The 18786-nt window shown below is 42.6% G+C and overlaps 1 protein-coding gene across 4 annotated transcripts in view; it reads left to right on the top strand.

The window, feature by feature from the left end:
- Positions 1–7778, top strand: part of LOC141272501 (NXPE family member 1-like) — a 254134-nt gene extending 246356 nt beyond the window's left edge. For 2 of the 4 annotated variants that reach the window (XM_073683299.1, XM_073683300.1), the window contains exons 6-7: positions 5734–5943; positions 7003–7777. In XM_073683299.1, the coding sequence (XP_073539400.1) occupies positions 5734–5943; positions 7003–7538 (746 nt within the window). In that variant the 3' untranslated portion in view covers positions 7539–7777. Of the gene's footprint in view, positions 1–5733; positions 5944–7002 lie in introns of all 4 variants that reach the window. The other 2 variants (XM_073683301.1, XM_073683298.1) reach the window with 2 other exon arrangements.
- Positions 7779–18786: the final 11008 nt, after the last annotated feature.

The raw sequence follows: 18786 nt of genomic DNA, 5'->3' as shown, positions 1-18786 counted from the left end.
TGCTGTGCATCCGAGGTAGAACTTGGTGAGGCTCCTAGTCACGCCCCTCTGGTCTCTCTTCAGATCACGGTACAGTCGTTCCATCACCCACTCAATTATATCAATCTTCCTCGATCTGGGGCTCAATGCAAGATCTCACCTCATGGGGTAAGGATGATTCTGAGAAAGGTCAGGAATCAGCCCAGAACTGCATGGAAGGACCTGGTCAATGACCTGAAGAGAGCCAGGACAACATTCTCAAACATTACTGTTAGTAACACACTACGTCGTCATGAATTAAAATCCTGCAATGCACGCAAGGTCCCCCTGCTCACGTCAGCACAAGTCCAGGCTCGTTTGAAGTTCACCAATGACCACCTCGATGATCCAGAGGAGGCATGGGGGAAGGTCATGTTGTCATATGAATAGAACTTTTCGGTATCAACTGCACCAATTGTGTTTGGGGGAAGAAGAAGGATGACTACAATCCCAAGAACACCATCACAACCATGAAGCATGGTAGGGGAAATATCATACTTTCAAGGTACTTTTCTGCAAAGGGGACAGTATGACTGCACCATATTGAAGGTAGGATGGTTGGGGTCATGTATCGCGAGATTTTGGCTGACAACTTCCTAACCTCTTTCCCCAGGAAAAGCATTGACGATGGGTCATGGCTGGGTCTCCCAGCATGCATTACAGTGACCTGAGACACACAGCCAGGGCAACTAAGAAGGGGCTCCTTAAGAAACATTTCAAGGACCTGGAGTGGCCTAGCCAGCTTCCAGACCTGAACCCAATAGAAAATTTTTGGAGAGAGCTGATACTGAATGTTGTCCAGCGACAGTCATGAAACCTGAAAGATCTAGAGAAGATATGAATGGAGGCGTGGGCCAAAATAACTGCTGCAATGTGCAAACTTGGTCAAGTTATGTTTTTCTATTGTATCACATACTTATTTAAATACAATAAAAATTACAGACCTCTCCATTCTTTGTGGGTTGGAAAACTTGCAAAATCAGCAGTGTATCAAATAATTATTTTCCCCACTGTAAGTACTGTAGGTATTGTGTTCTTTTATTTGTAGGCCTCATTCCATTTTCGGCAGACAGAATGATGTGCTTTACCAAAAAGCTCTATCTTGGTCTCATCTATCCAAAAGATGCCTTCCCAGAAGGATTTTGGCTTACTCACGCACATTTTGGCAAACTGGAGAATAGCCTTTTTATGTTGTGTCAGCAGTGAGGTCCTCCTGGGTGTCCTGCCATAGCGTTTAATTTAGTTCAAATGTCAACGGATAGTTCGCGCTGACACTGATGCACCCCGATACTGCAGGACAGCTTGAATTCCTTTGGAACTTGATTGGGGCTGCTTATCCACCATCCCGACTAGTCTGCCTTACAACCTTTCATCAATTTTTCTCTGCCACCCACGTCCAGGGAGCTTAGTTTTATTTTCCTCTTTTTGTTCTCAATGCTTGGTGAGGCACACACCGATATTATACAAAGATTGAGTCAACTTCTCTCCTTTTTATCTGGTTTCAGGTGTGATTTTCATGTTGCCCACACCTGTTACTTGCCACAGGTGAGTTTGAACGAGCATAACATGCTTGAAACAAAGTTCTTTACTCACAACTTTGAAAAGGTTCCAATGTTTTTGTGTGGCTCATTTTTGGGGTTTTGTGTGAAGTTATGTCCAATTTGCCTTTTTCACAGTTTGTGTTGTTCCAATACACACAAAGGAAAAAAGATGTATATAACAAAACGTGTAATTGCAATAATCTTCTGGGAGAAATACTTCATTTTCTTGAACAATTTGAAGAGTGCCAACACTTTTGCTCATGACTGTAGTACTTCGGTAGTTTATATGACTCGAATTCTTAACACAACTAGATCCTCATTTAAAAAAGGGTGTTCACAATTATGCAAACACATTATTTTAGTTTTGCTATTTTTATTTTCCCCCTCAAAATGATTTCCGTTTGTTTCTCAATGGATTTGTACAGATTATAGGAGACAGAAAAAGGTGGATACAGTTTGTAAATTATTCTTCTTGGTATAATCTTTTAATATGACCAAAACCTAGTATTTTAACACATGTATATTGACATTTTTATATCCACTATAGGCATGAAAGAAGTTTTCCTAAATCATTAAAGGGGTTGTCCATGACTTTAACACTGATGGCCTATCTTTAATGACTGATCTGTGGGGGTTTGAATCCCGACACTGCTGCTGATCAGCTATTCAAGGTGTTGGTGGAAGCTGTAACTACTCAGTTCTAGAGCTGAGCTGCACAGCGCATCTCAAGCAACGGAAGTTTGGCCTAATACTGCACATCCACCCACCGCAGTAGCTCTTAATTATTTTTAGACTAACACTTCCTGTTCTTTCAATAAGAGTTTTTACAACAGTATATGCAGCTGATTATAAAGAAGCCACCAATCAAAATACATTATTCCACATCTGACACTGTACCCCCCCTTAACAATGACCTTTTCACAAGCTCATAAGATTCTTTATACAATATATACAGTTATATCAAAAAGTTTGGGCACCCCTATTAATCTTAAGCTTATTGTTTTATAAAAATTGGTGTTTTTGCAACAGCCATTTCAGTTTGATATATGTAATAACTGTTGGACACAGTAATGTTTCTGCCTTGAAATGAGGTTTATTGTACTAACAGAAAATGTGCAATCTGCATTCAAACAAAATTTGACAGGTGCATAAGTATGGGCACCTCACCAGAAAAGTGACATTAATATTTAGTAGATCCTCCTTTTGCAAAAATAACAGCCTCTAGTCGCTTCCTGTAGCTTTTAATGATTTCCTGGATCCTGGATGAAGGTATTTTTGACCATTCCTCTTTACAAAACAATTCCAGATCAGTTAAGTTTGATGGTCGCCGAGCATGGACAGCCCTCTTCAAATGATCCCACAGATGTTCAATGATATTCAGGTCTGGGGACTGGGATGGCCATTCCAGAACATTGTAATTGTTCCTCTGCATGAATGCCTGAGTAGATTTGGAGCGGTGTTTTGGATCATTGTCTTGCTGAAAGATCCATCCCCTGCATAACTTCAACTTTATCACTGATTCTTGAACATTATTGTCAAGAATCTGCTGATACTGAGTGGAATCCATGCGTCCCTCAACTTTAACAAGATTCCCGGTGCCGGCATTGGCCACACAGCCCCAAAGCATGATGGAACCTCCACCAAATTTTACTGTGGGTAGCAAGTGTTTTTCTTGGAATGCTGTGTTTTTTTGCCGCCATGCATAACGCCTTTTTGTATGACCAAACAACTAAATCTTGGTTTCATCAGTCCACAGGACCTTCTTCCAAAAAGAAATTGGCTTCTCCAAATGTGCTTTTGCATTCCTCAGCCGACTCTGTTTGTGGCGTGCTTGCAGAAACGGCTTCTTTCGCATCACTCTCCCATACAGCTTCTCCTTGTGCAAAGTGCGTTGTATAGTTGACCGATGCACAGTGACACCATCTGCAGCAAGTTGATGCTGCAGCTCTCTGGAGGTGGTCTGAGGATTGTCCTTGACTGAGCTCACCATTCTTCTTCTCTGCCTTTCTGATGTTTTTCTTGGCCTGCCACTTCTGGCCTTAACAAGAACTGTCCCTGTGTTCTTCCATTTCCTTACTATGTTCCTCACAGTGGAAACTGACAGGTTAAATCTCTGAGACAGCGTTTTGTATCCTTCCCCTGAACAACTATGTTGAATAATCTTTGTTTTCAGATCATTTGACAGTTGTTTTGAGGAGCCCATGATGCCACTCTTCAGAGGAGATTCAAACAGGAGAACAACTTGCAAGTGGCCACTTTAAGTAGCTTTTCTCATGATTGCATACACCTGGCTCTGAAGTTCAAAGCTCAATGAGGTTACAAAACCAAAAAAAAGTGCTTTAGTAAGTCAGTAAAAAGTAGGAAGGAGTATTTAAAACAAGAAAATGATAAGGGTGCCCATACTTATGCGCCTGTCAAATTTTGTTTGAATGCAGATTGCACATTTTCTGTTAGTACAATAAACCTCATTTCAAGGCAGAAACATTACTGTGTCCAACAGTTATTACATATATCAAACTGAAATAGCTGTTGCAAAAACACCAATTTTTATAAAACATTAAAGCTTAAGATTAATAGGGGTGCCCAAACTTTTTCATATAACTGTATATTGGGGAGCTGACCATTGTGACTATGTACATGTGTTTTTTCCTGAAACCAAAGGATTTTAAAGTCCATAAAAGCCCCAGTAGACAGTGTGAAAATTGCAAGATTTTTTTAATATAGATTGTTACATGTAACAGAAAAATGTGCCATCAGAAAGATAATTGTTAAAGTTAGGTTTCTGTGTTAAATGTATATATTTTTTAAATGTTTGGTCATTTTTTAACTAACAATAAATGTTGACAAGATAGCCACATTCCATTAATGGCATTGTGCTTGGAAAGTCGAGTCATATTTCAAGAAAGATAAATCTATGAACAATTTCAAAAGCACAGTGTAGCTATAGAAAATGTAGAGAAAGAAAAATTCACTCAATATTTAGTGCCAAAAGCCCTTCTCCTGCATAGGAAGACATCAGTGTTAGAATTGGCACATGGTAGGTGGCGTGTACTTTACATCTGAGCAAAGGTGTTTACATGCTAGGCAGTCATTAGGGTTCAATGTTATTCTTTTCACATGTACCTTTGACACATGAGACAATATTTTTGGAGGATTTTCCTCCTAAATAACTGGCTGTGTTGATAGTTCATGTAATTAATCAATTCAAGGCCTCCTGACCACACACTGTCCCTGCCCTATTCATTATACTTGGGCATCTGCACAGCCAAAAGTGATTAACGGATAAAGGTTGACTTGGTTCAGCTTATTTCCCTGATTTAGTAGATAATAGTACAACTTCACTAATCCTATCTCATATACTAGGTCAACTGTTCCCAATGATTGTACCATGGGAGGGAAGAACATCAATGAATGTTTTTCTTCTCGAGAATCTCCACAAGTAGGCAATACATAGTTTTGCAATGACAACCCTTATTTCTGCTCTAACCTGGTTTTAATGATTGTTTGGGTCCACATAACCTTGGTTAGAAGGCACTGCTTGGCCTATATTTACTAATACTATCTAATTGGTAGAGAGCATAAACTTGGACTTGGCAGCTATGAGATGTTCCAACTTTAACACAAATGGGAAAGTTTTGGTGCATTTTGCATAAAGTCTACTCCTCCTTTTGGTTGGTGTACATTTTGCACCACAAAACTTGAGAATACCAATAATAAATCGGGTGAATTTTTAGACTTTGTAGAGTCATGTCCTCTTTTTCAAATACTTTGGAAAAGTAACTAGTGAGGCACACAGAATTTCTCTTTGTATGTGCAAATCAGTGATAAATTGAATTGGGCCAAAATGTGATATTTCAGACTGATTTCTGGAGAAATCACTTATGAGCTGATGAGTTGTAGTGGACTGTAGCGACATGGTATTCAAACGTCTAGTGATGATAGCCCTTGTGCTAATGCCTATATTATTTGTATGGAAAGAGCAATTGCAAAAGTGTAAGTGGGCTAAGCTTTGAGGTAAATGTAGTCTTGTGTAAAACAGTATGTATACTACAATTATTGATGGGAGTATCAAGGACCTATACAGTGAAAACTTACTGTAGGATTGCATTTTACACAATGAAAACTTACTGTAACATTGAATTCCATACTAATCTTTCACATAATCATTTTACAGAAAATTTTACAACAATTAAATCCAAATGTGAAACTGGAATGTCTTCTCCATTTCCTAGTGGCTATTTTTACAGAAACCAATGGTATACCGCAAATTGCACCCTGAGTACATTACCATCCATCAACAAATGCACAGCTGGTAAAATTATTTACTTAATGGGAGATTCAACATTACGTCAGTGGATAAAGTATTTCCCACGGCTCTTCACAAGTAAGTAAGACTAGCATTTCTCTAAGAAGGGGTTCTCCTGTACATTGGCATAGGTTCAGGGCTGGACCACACTTACGGATGGCCCCAGAAACATGTGGCATGATTTGTAAAGCTGTCCAATACGCATTAGACAATTGTTGGTATACCCCCTTAATATAAAGCCACCAACAGTCTACTGTGTATTGTGATAGCTCAACTGTCCTCCAATGTCTGCTTTGAATGAAAAAAAAGGATTAGCATTTTGCATCTGCAAGGGGTAGAGACAACCTTTTTTCACATGGTTGTCCATGTAACACATTAGAAACTCAAGTCCACCACAGTGGAAGCCACTCTTGGCTCACAGAGTCCCAAGTACGAAACCCCTCTTTTTGACATAATTTGCCCAAATATGGAATATCTACAGAGGTTGTCTCATTAAGATGACCCTCTTTGTTACCCAGGATAAGTGCAGTCAGAGGAGCAGCCATTTATCCCCATTCCCTTTGTTAAAACAAAACATTAAACGGAATCCCAACCCTTAGTATATTAGGAAAAGCTTCACAAATCACAACAACTTCTGTCTTATATTATAACATAAGCATTATTATGGGAAGCTTTAATGCTTTAAACGTCCTGCTCCTAGGAGGCACTGCAGAAGATAGAAAGTGAAGGCAGCAAACCTATCTTAAAGGTGTTTGCTGTTATCAATACGCATATCACATATTATACTCTTTGAATCCCATCCTATCCCATCATAATCCTCAATATTCAAAAATATACGTACCATTGAAGCCAGATACCTGGCAACTCTTGGGTCCTTCAAGAGAGAGGGTCCAAGTCCTATTTGATCCCATCACATAACCTTTTAAAATTGGTGTTGAGAACATGGTCAAAACTTCCTTTCTAGAGGAACTCCTTTTGTACCAAACAAGAGCAAGAAAATTAGCCCAAAGGTCGTGAAAAAAGCCAAAAGGAGAAAACAAACACCTGGCATCATATTATTATGAAACTAATATAGAAAATAGAGCCCAGTCAAAAGGCATATACTGTATATTACTATTTGTCTTAATCTTTTGTCAGATCTGAAATTTTTTGATCTCCATGGAAGTGGTGCTCACAAGATACATTTGGCATTAGATTTGAAAAATAACCTATATATCCAATGGAAGAAGCACGGACACCCCTTTATTACTATCAGTTCATACACTCAACGAGCTCATACCTATATCTTCAATGAAATTGACCAACTTTCCGGTGGCCATAACATTGTTGTCGTTATTACTCTAGGACTACATTTCCGGGCCTTTCCTATTCATTTGTACATCAGACGACTCCTCAATATTCGTACTGCCATTGAAAATCTGTTTGTTCGAAGCCCAGATACAAAAATCATCATAAAATCAGAAAACACCAGAGAAATAAATCTTGATGCAGAACGGTTCAGTGACTTTCATGGATATGTCCAATATCTCTTAATGAGAAATATCTTTACAGGACTCAATGTCCAGTTTATTGATGCTTGGGATATGACTATTGCTTTTGGATCTTATGATCGTCACCCACCTGAGGTTGTTATTAGAAACCAAATTAATCTGTTCTTGACCTTCATCTGTTAGGATAAGGTACTGTTTTAGTGTGTGCACTACAATCTATTTTAAAGTAGACTTTAAAAGGATCGATAACATATACATCATGACTTGTTCAATGATCATTATTGACTGACAAATTGCTCAAATAATTATTAACACATGCCTTAATGTTTAGATTACCATAGTTAATGATTTCGGTAATAATGTAATGTAATAATGTCTGTAATGCAGGAATATGCTCTCTGCAGCCAACATCGCAAATAAAAATACCTGCCAATTCTCCCATAATATCTAAGAGGCTTTTAGAAAAATGACAGAAAAACCTTGGCATTCAATACAGTTATTATGAAATTAATATTTTAATTTTAGATACAGTCCAGGAAAACAAATGTTTCGGCCTACATGGCATTCATCAGTGCAATCCGACCGCTGAGGAGATAAGCGATAGGAGAGGGAGGCTGGACTCAGTGTCTCAACTGGTGAAGGTCTAAAAGGACCAGAGTCACCTGTAAGGGGTGGTTAAGGGGTTGGAACACGCTATCCACCGCTTGTTCACATGTGCACATGAACAAACGGTGGATACCGTGTTCCAGCCCTGATGAAGGCCAACGTTTATTTTCCTGGACTGCATCTAAAATTAAAATATTATTTTCATAATAATTGTATTGAGTGCAGAGTTTTTCTCACTTTGAGTTCGTTTTGGACCCTACTCGAGCACCTTTACCAGTAGTGCTGCGGATTCTCTCTAAATTTATAAAAAAAGACAGAACTCCCTAATTTCCTCAAAAGTTGGCAAGTCTCAAGGGCACTGCACAATCCTCCCTCAAGATATTGCTTCCCTATTACTTTTGCAATGATGCCAAGCCCAGGGTTCCAGCTACAACTGCTCCAACTTTTAGACAATGTAAAATTGCAAAGAAACCAAAGGAGCTCCAGTCAACCAATGGAGGAATCTGGTAAGGACCCACTTCACAAAATGTAAGGCATTTCCATTATGGGAGAAACCAAACATCCATACTCTATAAATCCAGGATTTGTTTTCACACCCCTCTCAAGCTCAAAAAGTAATTACAGGTGACTAATGATGAGCGAGCACTAAAATGCTCGGGTGCTCGTTGCTCCGGTCGAGGAAATTGTAATGCTCGGGTACTCGACCCGAGCAACAAGCCCAATGTAAGTCAATGGGAAGCTTGAGCATTTTTCTGGTGGCCCCCTCCAGAGGTCTGCAGGGGGCCTAAAAATTGCCCAAATCGATGGGAACAGTGCTCAAATGACATGGGAATAGCATGGGGGAAGACCCCTGGCAGCATTTCTGACCCCAAGTCACTGCTGTAAACAACGTTATCAGAGGTATTACGGCACTTTTACGGACTCACAATAAAACATACAAAAACTAAACTAAAAATGGATTTTCCTGGAAAAATTTTAAAGGAACATTCTTTCCAGGGTAATGACTTGCATATAAGGCAAAGTAAATAACTCCCCTAAAAAAAATGCTCCTCCACACCTTGGGCTATGTTCACACATAGCGGTTTTGATGCGTTTTTGCACTTTTGCATTGCTTTCAACGGTGAAAAATACATTCACTAGTAAATGTCATTTTAACATTTTACTTCCTTATCTGCCCATGTGGTGTTGAAGACATGATCAGACACATCCTAACAGTGCTGAAACGACATGGGAAAAGCATAGGGAAGACCCCTGGAAGCATTTCTGACTCCCAGGTCACTTCTGTGAACAATGTTGTCAGAGGTATTATGCCACTTTTAGGGACTCACAATAAAACATACAAAAACAAAGCCAAAATGGATTTTTCTGGAAAAAAACATTAAGGGACATTCTTTCCAGGGTAATGACTTGTATATAAGGCAAAAAAAAAAAAAGTGTTCCTCCACACGATGGGATGAGCGAATCTATCTATATAATTGTCTTATTCCGTCTTTCTGTCTGTCTGTCTGTCCTGGAAATCCCGGGTCGCTGATTGGTCCGGCCGCGACCAATCAGCGACGTGGCATTTCTGAAAAACATGGCGGCCATTAGCGGTTCATGTGTGGCACGGAGGTCAGCGGTGATGCAGCCGGCTGCTCGCAGCATAAGTCCCCCGACCGCAGGCGCCGCCGACCTACATGCGGCTATCGTCGGAAGATCAGCGGCTACGGCCGCTTATCTCCCGAGGACAAGTGTGACGCCCCTCCCCTCCCCTCCTCTCCTCTCCCCTCCCCTCTCCTCCCGTCCCTCCCCCCGCTCGATCAGGACCCCGGCACCCGGCATCATACTTACCCCTCCCCGTGCCTGCGCAGCAGCTCCTGTGTCTTCCGCTGCAGCTCTGTGACATCTCAGGTCAGAGGGCGCGGTGACGTCTTTACACCGCGCTCTCTCCTGACCGGTCACAGCGCACAGCGTGAAGATGCCGGCTACGCTGGAGTCCAGTGAAGCAGTGAGGTGAGTATTAGATTTTTATTTTTTTTTGTATGGGGCCATAGGGGACCTGCATGGGGCATTATATAGGGGGGATGTGACAGTCTGCATGGGCCATTATATGGGGGGAGAGGTGACATCCTGCATGGGCCATTATATGGGGGGAGAGGTGACATCCTACATGGGGCATTATTTGGGGGAGAGGTGACATCCTGCATGGGGTATTATATAGGGGGGATGTGACTTCCTGCATGGGGTATTATATACGGGGGATGTGACTTCCTGCATGGGGCATTATAAAGGAGGGTCGGGAGACATATGCTAGAATACTCGATGCGTTAGAATCGGGCCACCATCTAGTGTTTCAATATTCGGTTCAGAATACGATAGTTGAATTTGCAATATTCACTGATTTATTTGTCGAATATTCACTAAACATTACCAAATTCCATTGGATTCAATGAGGGGCAAAAACAAACGCATACACAACACCTTCAAAAGCGCCTAAAAGCTGTCAAAACACATAAAATTAGGGGCAGACACCAGGAAAGTGCCATCAATTGACCCAGAGTACAAGTACTATAATTATTGTTTATTATTATAGCGACATTTATTCCTTTGTTGAGTGAAGAGAGTGGGGCATCAAAATGCGCTGCTCGCCTGTCAGAATAATGTACCTGAGGAATCCAAGTCGATGTAATGAAGAAATAGACTATTTCTACGCTTTTCGTGGTGATCACACCACTTCCTCAGGGCAGTCTATACACATACACATACAGGGTCTGTTATTTATAGCGAAAGAATGCACATGGAGACGCCTCCCTTCAAAAAAAACGCCACACCCAGTGGGCGGGGAATCAGACTAAACGCATGTATACACCGTAAAGCACACACAAAACAATCTTAAAGCATAATGGAGTATATTACTTAAAAACATTACTCATACACTTAAAAATATAAATGCAGAATTTTTTTTTTTCTCTTTTAAATATTAAAAAAATAGTTAAATGAATAAATAAAAGTTTACAAGCTAGGGGAGTGCTTGAACCTATGATGTTGACCCATTTGTTCTTTGTCAGTACCCTGCTGCTGTTTTAAACCATTGAGCCATGGGTGAATTTGATTTGATCTCTGAAGCTCTTAGACTAGTTTAAATGAAGGAGTGTTCAATATTAAGAGAAATTGCAGTTAGGTGATCGCTATAAAAATCGCATAGCAATTGATGGGTCAAAACTAGAGATGAGCGTTGTTCGACTCGAACTGTTCGCCAATCTCAAATTCGAGCTGTTTTGGGCGGTGTTCGAGCCGTTCGGCGAACACGAACGATTTGAGAAAAATTCGGCTGTTCGAGGTTATGTTCGATAACTGTTCGTGCACCAAAATCATAACTGGATTTTTTCTCAGTAATGATGAAAATTAATGTTAATACGCAGTTTGAGTGTACAGCGGGGTGGGGGGAGGGGCAGGGGATGGATCTATGAAGGAATAATGAAGATCTCCATTTTTTTTTCTCTTTCCTGCATTTACAGTGGGGAGGTGCAATCTGTCAGCCAATCAGCAGCGCACACACGGAGCGAAGTGCTTTTTTTCACACAAGCAAGGGCATGTGTCATTGGCAGTGTATGTCACATGTCCTTGCCCTATAAGACCAAGCCATTTTCCCCGTCGCCACCATTTTCTCACTGCTGCAGCTGCGTGTTAGACGGCACCGCTGTTGCTGTGTGCGCTATACCTTGTTAATTTCAAGCCAATTTTCGCACAAATCTACAGATAGTTTGGGAGTAGGGAATAGTTGTGATTGCAGTCCTTTTAAGGACTAGGATACAGCATTTCCTACGACTTTTATCAGGCAGGTCTGTGCTCTTAAATAGATATATTGTGGGAGTAAAGACTAATTGTAATTGCAGTCCTTTTCAGGACTAGGTTACATCAGTTCCTATCAGTTTTTGCCAGGCAGGTCTGTGCCAGTGCTGTGCAAGTTTTTTTCACAGCATTTGGCTGAATCTAGCAAAGCTAATCCTTTTTGGCCTATTGCAGAGTGTGTTAGTCAGTGGAGTAGCCTATCTGTGTTGCAAGATATACCACCTGTGTATAGAATACCAATTTTTTTACTGCACCTAGTGAAGTAAAATCTTTTGGGCATAGCATCATTCTATTAGTCCATCTATACTGACCTCCATCAGGTTGCAAACTGAATATATTTTTTTTCTGCATCTACCTCTGAAAAAATATTGGGCTTCTAGCTGTGTGTGGGACTTGTTCTATTAATCCATCTATACAGACCTCCATCAGGTTGCAAACTGAATATAATTTTTTTCTGCATCTACCTCTGAAAAAATATTTGGGCTTCTAGCTGTGTGTGGGACTTGTTCTATTATTCCATCTATACTGACCTCCATCAGGTTGCAAACTGAATATAATTTTTTTCTGCATCTAGCTCTGAAAAAATATTTGGCCTTCTAGCAGTGTGTGGGACTTTCTCTATTAGTCCATCTATACTGACCTCCATCAGGTTGCAAATTAAAAAAATTTTTTATCTGCATCTAGCTCTGAAAAAATATTTGGCCTTCTAGCAGTGTGTGGGACTTTCTCTATTAGTCCATCTATACTGACCTCCATCAGGTTGCAAATTCAAAATAATTTTTTGTCTGCATCTACCTCTGAAAAAATATTTGGCCTTCTAGCTGTGTGTGGGACTTGTTCTATTAGTCCATCTATACTGACCTCCATCAGGTTGCAAACTGAATATAATTTTTTTCTGCATCTAGCTCTGAAAAAATATTTGACCTTCTAGCAGTGTGTGGGACTTTCTCTATTAGTCCATCTATACTGACCTCCATCAGGTTGCAAATTAAAAATAATTTATATCTGCATCTAGCTCTGAAAAAATATTTGGCCTTCTAGCAGTGTGTGGGACTTTCTCTATTAGTCCATCTATACTGACCTCCATCAGGTTGCAAACTGAATATATTTTTTTTCTGCATCTACCTCTGAAAAAATATTTGGGCTTCTAGCTGTGTGTAGGACTTGTTCTATTAGTCCATCTATACTGACCTCCATCAGGTTGCAAAATGAATACAATTTTTTTCTGCATCTACCTCTGAAAAAATATTTGGGCTTCTAGCTGTGTGTGGGACTTGTTCTATTAGTCCATCTATACTGACCTCCATCAGGTTGCAAATTGAATATAATTTTTTTCTGCATCTAACCCAGCCAATAGTTTTGGCCTAATACCACAGTTTGGCCACTCAGCTCTGCTCGGTTCCCATCCATTGTTTTTTTGTGCAAACAACTCCAGAGTTGTGAATTAGTTAACCACCAAAATGAGTGGAAAAAGGCCTGCTGCTGGTGGAAATGGGAATAGGCGTGTTGGGAAGGGGAAAAAAGGTTGTGTCTGTGGGGTAGGTGTTAAAGCAACAGTAACATCTGCAGAAGAAAGACCATCTTCCAGCCAAACTAAAATGTCTACTTCTTTTAGCGGACAATGTGATAAGATCCCTTTCCCTACGGCCACGCCAATCGCTACAAATTCCAGATGAGGCACAAAAACAGCAGGTGCTTCAACGGATATCAAGTGCTCCTTTAAGTGGGCTCTCCTCCACATCAACTTCAACATCACAAATACTCCAGTCCTCAAAGGTGTCACCCCAATCGCACTTGCTTCCTCACAGCTCCCAAATCTCCAGCTGCCCGTCTGAGTATGAGGTAGAACAGATGGTTGAGTCTGCAGAGCTGTTTACTCATACTATAGCCTGGGAATCAGAGGTCGACTCCAGCGCTTCTGTGAATCCAGACGAGGAAATGATCTGCACTGATGCCCAGAATCTTTATGAGTCGGATCCAGGACCAGACGCAGAAGGTTCTGACCATAATGTAGACCCTCATTCCCAAACTGTAACTCCTGTTGGTGGAGACAATGAGGAAGACGATGATGAGACTCAAATACCTGATTGGAGCGACAACTTTAGTTTTTTGTCAGGGCAGGAACAGGTTGGCTCTGAGAACGACGGGTGTGATAACGCACAGGGTGGTGATGATGAGGTTGGAGATCCCACTTACTGTCAACCCACAGTCAGCCAAGAGATGAGGTCAGCAGAGGAGGTGGAGGAAGATGCTAGTGACGACGAGGTCAGGTTGCGCCTTCCTGGACAGAGACGTAGTACTGGAAGCACGTCAACAACTGCATCCTCAAACACAACTCTGCCTCTCACCACAAGTCGTGGTGGCTCTTCAGGTCGCATGGGTGCTAAGCCTTGCATAGCCTGGGCATTTTTTCAGATCGATAAAGATGACCCAACTCGTGTTATCTGTAACATTTGTCAGCAAAAGCTAAGTAGAGGCCAAAAAATACATAGTTTGAGTACTTCATGCATGAACCGGCACATGGACATGAAGCATAAGTTGCAGTGTGCTACAATGCGGCCTAGCCGGCCGGGCCAACTATCTGCCATATCTTGTGCATCCGTGGCCTCTTCATCCTCTGTGACTGGGGGGACAGCAGTCACACCTGTTTTGGGGCGCAGACCTGCCACCACTTTACCCGCAACAGCCAGCGTGATTGGCAGGTCATCATTTTCTTTGGAGGTGGTAACACCAGCTGGTGTTGAGCGCAGTCCGACATCGATAGCACCACCTTTGGATCAAGGCAACCTAACATGTCCGCCTGCATCTTCCTCACAGACCGGCAGTTTGCCGGGGACACCCTTATCAACCCCGTCTAAGCACAATAGCCAGCCCTCGGTCCCTCAGATGTGGACAAGTAAAAGACCATTTCCTCCTAGCCATGAGAAAGCTAAGAGGTTGAATTTCACCATCTGCAAGCTCTTCGCTACAGAAATGCTGCCTTTCCGCCTGGTGGACACAGAGGATTTTCGAGACCTTATGTCCGTCGCAGTGCCCCAGTACCAGATGCCCAGTCGGCACTACTTCTCAAAGAAAGGTGTGCCTGCGCTCCACCAGCATGTCGCACACAACATCACCGCTTCTTTGAGAAACTCTGTGTGTGACAGGGTGCATTTCACCACAGACACTTGGACGAGTAGGCATGGACAGGGGCGTTACATGTCGCTGACTGGGCACTGGGTAACTATGGTGACAGCAGGACAAGGGGCTGCTGTCCAAGTCTTGCCGTCCCCACGAGTTGTGCGTCAATCCTCTTTATGTCAAAGTTCCTCCACTGCTTCAGCCTCCTCAACCTCCTCTCGGTCTTCCACCTGCACCCAAAGCCTGTCTGGTCATGCCACAAGCTTTCTAGCTGCGCAGAAGGGATCCTGCACACCTCCTTACTATGCTGGCAGTAGGGCTCAACGTCATCAGGCGGTTTTTACTTTGAAATGTCTGGGAAATGTGAGTCACACAGCTGAGGAGTTGTGGTCAGCTCTGGAGAACCAATTTCATGAATGGTTGTCTCCACTGGACCTGAAACCAGGGAAGGCCGTGTGCGACAATGCTGCAAACCTGGGTGAAGCCCTTCGCCGGGGCAATGTCACACACGTGCCTTGTATGGCTCACGTGTTGAACCTGGTTGTCCAGCAATTTTTAGCCCACTATCCCAGACTAGATGGCCTTCTGCAGAGGGCATGGTCGCTGTGTGCTCACTTCCGCCGTTCGCATCCCGCAGCTCAGCGACTTACATCTCTACAGAAGTCGTTGGGCCTGCCACTTCACCGGCTAAAATGCGATGTGCCTACCCGGTGGAATTAAACTCTGCACATGTTGCAGCGACTGTGGCAGCACCGACAAGCCCTGGTGCAATACGTTCTGACGTATAGCCTGGGCCAACGAGATCCAGAAGTGGGGCAAATCACGCTGGAGGAGTGGTCTCAGATCAGGGACCTATGCACCCTTCTGCACAGTTTTGAAATGGCGACGAAGATGTTTAGTGCTGACGATGCCATTATCAGCATGACTATTCCGGTGATTTACATGCTGGAGCACATGTTAAACAGAATTCGGAGTCAGGTGGTGGCACAAGAGGAGGTGGAGGAAGTAGAGGAGGAGGAGTTGTATGCGGAAGGGCTAACATCTGCAAGGTCCAGACGGTCGGCAGCACCAAGGCGGCAGGCATGTGAGGGTGGGGGAGATGGTTTTACCAGGGCGCATGGTAGCAGCCAAACTAGTGAGGAAGGTGCAGGAGCCCAGGAAGAAGTGGAGGACGAACTGATGGAAGACTCATCAGATGAGGGAGACCTTGATCACATTTCTGTTGTGCGAGGTTGGGGGAGAGGACAGAGGAAGGAAGCATGATTGTTACCTCGCCACCAACACAACAGGGACTTGGTGCTCCTGGATGCGCAACACACATGAGTGCCTTCTTGCTGCACTACCTGCAACATGACACTCAAATTGTGAGAATTAGAAATAATCCTGACTACTGGGTTGCCACACTGTTAGATCCTCGGTACAAAAGTAAATTTGCAGAAATTATTACTGCCATAGAAAGGGATGCACGCATGCAGGAGTATCAGCAGAGACTGTTGCAGAATCTTACATGTGCTTTTCCACAAAACACCAGTGGTGCACGTAGTGAATCTCACAGTTCCAACTTGCCAACCGTGGGACCGTCAAGTGTTCAGCACTCAAACCGTAACAGAACCACAGTATCTGCCGGTAACATCAATTTTGCGGAATCATTTCACCACTTTTTTAGCCCATCCTTTGCAAGGCCACAGGAGACAAGAAGTCTGACACATAGTCAACGCCTAGAGACGATGGTACAGGAGTATCTCCAAGTAAACATTGAAGCCATGACTGTGTCACTGGACCCTTGCTCTTTTTGGGCTTCCAATCTGGATAAATGGCCGGAGCTAGCCACTTACGCCTTGGAGATCTTGTCATGCCCCGCAGCCAGCGTTCTGTCTGAACGTGTGTTCAGCGCTGCTGGTGGTGTGCTGACAGATAAGCGCACGCGGCTCTCCACTGATAATGTAGACAGACTCGCGTTCATAAAGATGAACAAATCATGGATCCGAAACGACTTTTCTACCCCTGTGTCATCCTGGGGAGAGTAAAAGCTTGATGATTGGTTAAAATCACCCTACCAACCGTTTTAAGCTTTCAAATTACTAATCATGTTTATCGGTATCTTGGCTGGAAAATAATTTGGGCTTTGTAGCAGTGTGCAGCACTGATTCTATTAGGCCATCTATAATAAGCTCCACCAGATTTAAAATTACTAATCATGTTTATCTGTATCTTGACTGGAAAATAATTTGGGTTTTGTAGCAGTGTGCAGCACTGATCCTATTAGGCCATCTATACTAAGCTCCACCAGATTTAAAATTAATAATAATTTTTAGCTGCATCTAGCCCGGAAAATAATTTTGGGGCTCCGAGATGCGCAAGACACATAAGTGCCTTCTTGCTGCACTACCTGCAACATGACCCTCATATTGTCAGAATTCGAAGTAATCATGACTACTGGGTTGCCACACTCTTAGAGCCCCCAAACTTTTCGATCAACCTTTTCATTTTAATAAAGACCAAAAAAATGGTCATTTTTGAAATTATAAGCATTAGCAGGTTATTAGAAACTGAAATCAAACAGTTTTCAACTCAAAACTTTATTCTAGGTGATGTTACATTTTCACATAGGACCCCTTGTTCGAAAGGAGCTTCTGAACTCTCTCGTCCATTGAATTTGTCAGGTTTTGGATGGTTTCTGCTTCAATTGTTTTGCATGAGGACAGAATACCCTCCCAGAGCTGTTGCTTAGATGTGAACTGCCTCCCGCCATCATAGACACTCCTTTTGATGATGCTCCAGAGGTTCTGAATGGGGTAGAGGTCAGGGGAGCATGGGGGTCACACCATAAGTTTGTCCCCTTTTATGCCCATATCAGCCAGAGATGCAGATGTTTTATGTGCAGCATGAGATTGTGCATTATCATGCAAAAAAATGAACTTGCTGTGAAATACACGGTTCTTCTTCTTGAACCATGGCAGGAAGTGCTGTTTGAGAAAATCCACATACATTATGGAGTTCATCTTTAGCGCCTTCAGGGATCCTAAAGGGGCCGACAATCTCTCTCCCCATGATTCCAGCCCAAAACATTACTCCACCTCCTCCTTGTTGGCGCTGTAGCCGTGTTTGCGTGGGGTGTCCATCAACCAGCCATCCTCCACTCCATCCATCTGGACCATCGAGCGCTGCATGGCACTCATCCGTGAACAAAACAGTTTTGAAATCAGTCTTCATGTAATGTTTGGCCCACTGGAGCCGTTTCTGCTTGTGTGAAGTGGATAGAGGAGGTCGACAGGATGGCGTATGCACAGCTGCAAACCTCTGAAGGACCCTGCATCTTGTTGTTCGGGGGACGTTGGAGGCACCAGCAGTTTCAAAAACTTGTCTGCTGCTATGACAAGGCTTTTTTGCCGCTCTTTTAACCTGACGTAATTGCCTGTAGGAAAGAGTCCTCAATTTGCCCTTATCAGCACGCACACGTGTGTACTGTGAATCAGCTACATACTTCTTGATTGCCAAGACACTTCATCCTGATCATCGCACAATGTTGATTGTAGTCATGCCTTGACCTAAACACTCCACAATTTGTTGCTTCTCAGCAGCCGACACATCCTTTTTCTTTCCCATTTTGGCAGAAAATGTAGGCTGCTTAATAATGTGAGACAGCCTTCTTAAGTAGTCTTGCCTTTCATTGGACACACCTACCAAACTAATTAGCACAGGTGTCTGCAATTGCTTACAGTGATATAAAGAGCCCTGACACACATCACCATCAATGAGTTTAACTGACAAACAAACAAATTCTTCCCTTATCACTCCTAAACACTTTTTGCATAATAATTTGGAACACAGTGTACATGTGCTTTTCCACAAAACACCAGTGGTTCACGTAGTG

Source organism: Phyllobates terribilis, unplaced genomic scaffold (assembly GCF_046119375.1).
Source record: "Phyllobates terribilis strain yellow unplaced genomic scaffold, ASM4611937v1 Scaffold_5__5_contigs__length_657084704, whole genome shotgun sequence".
Taxonomy (NCBI): Eukaryota; Metazoa; Chordata; class Amphibia; order Anura; family Dendrobatidae; genus Phyllobates; species Phyllobates terribilis.
This window is presented reverse-complemented; position numbering and strand designations above follow the sequence as displayed.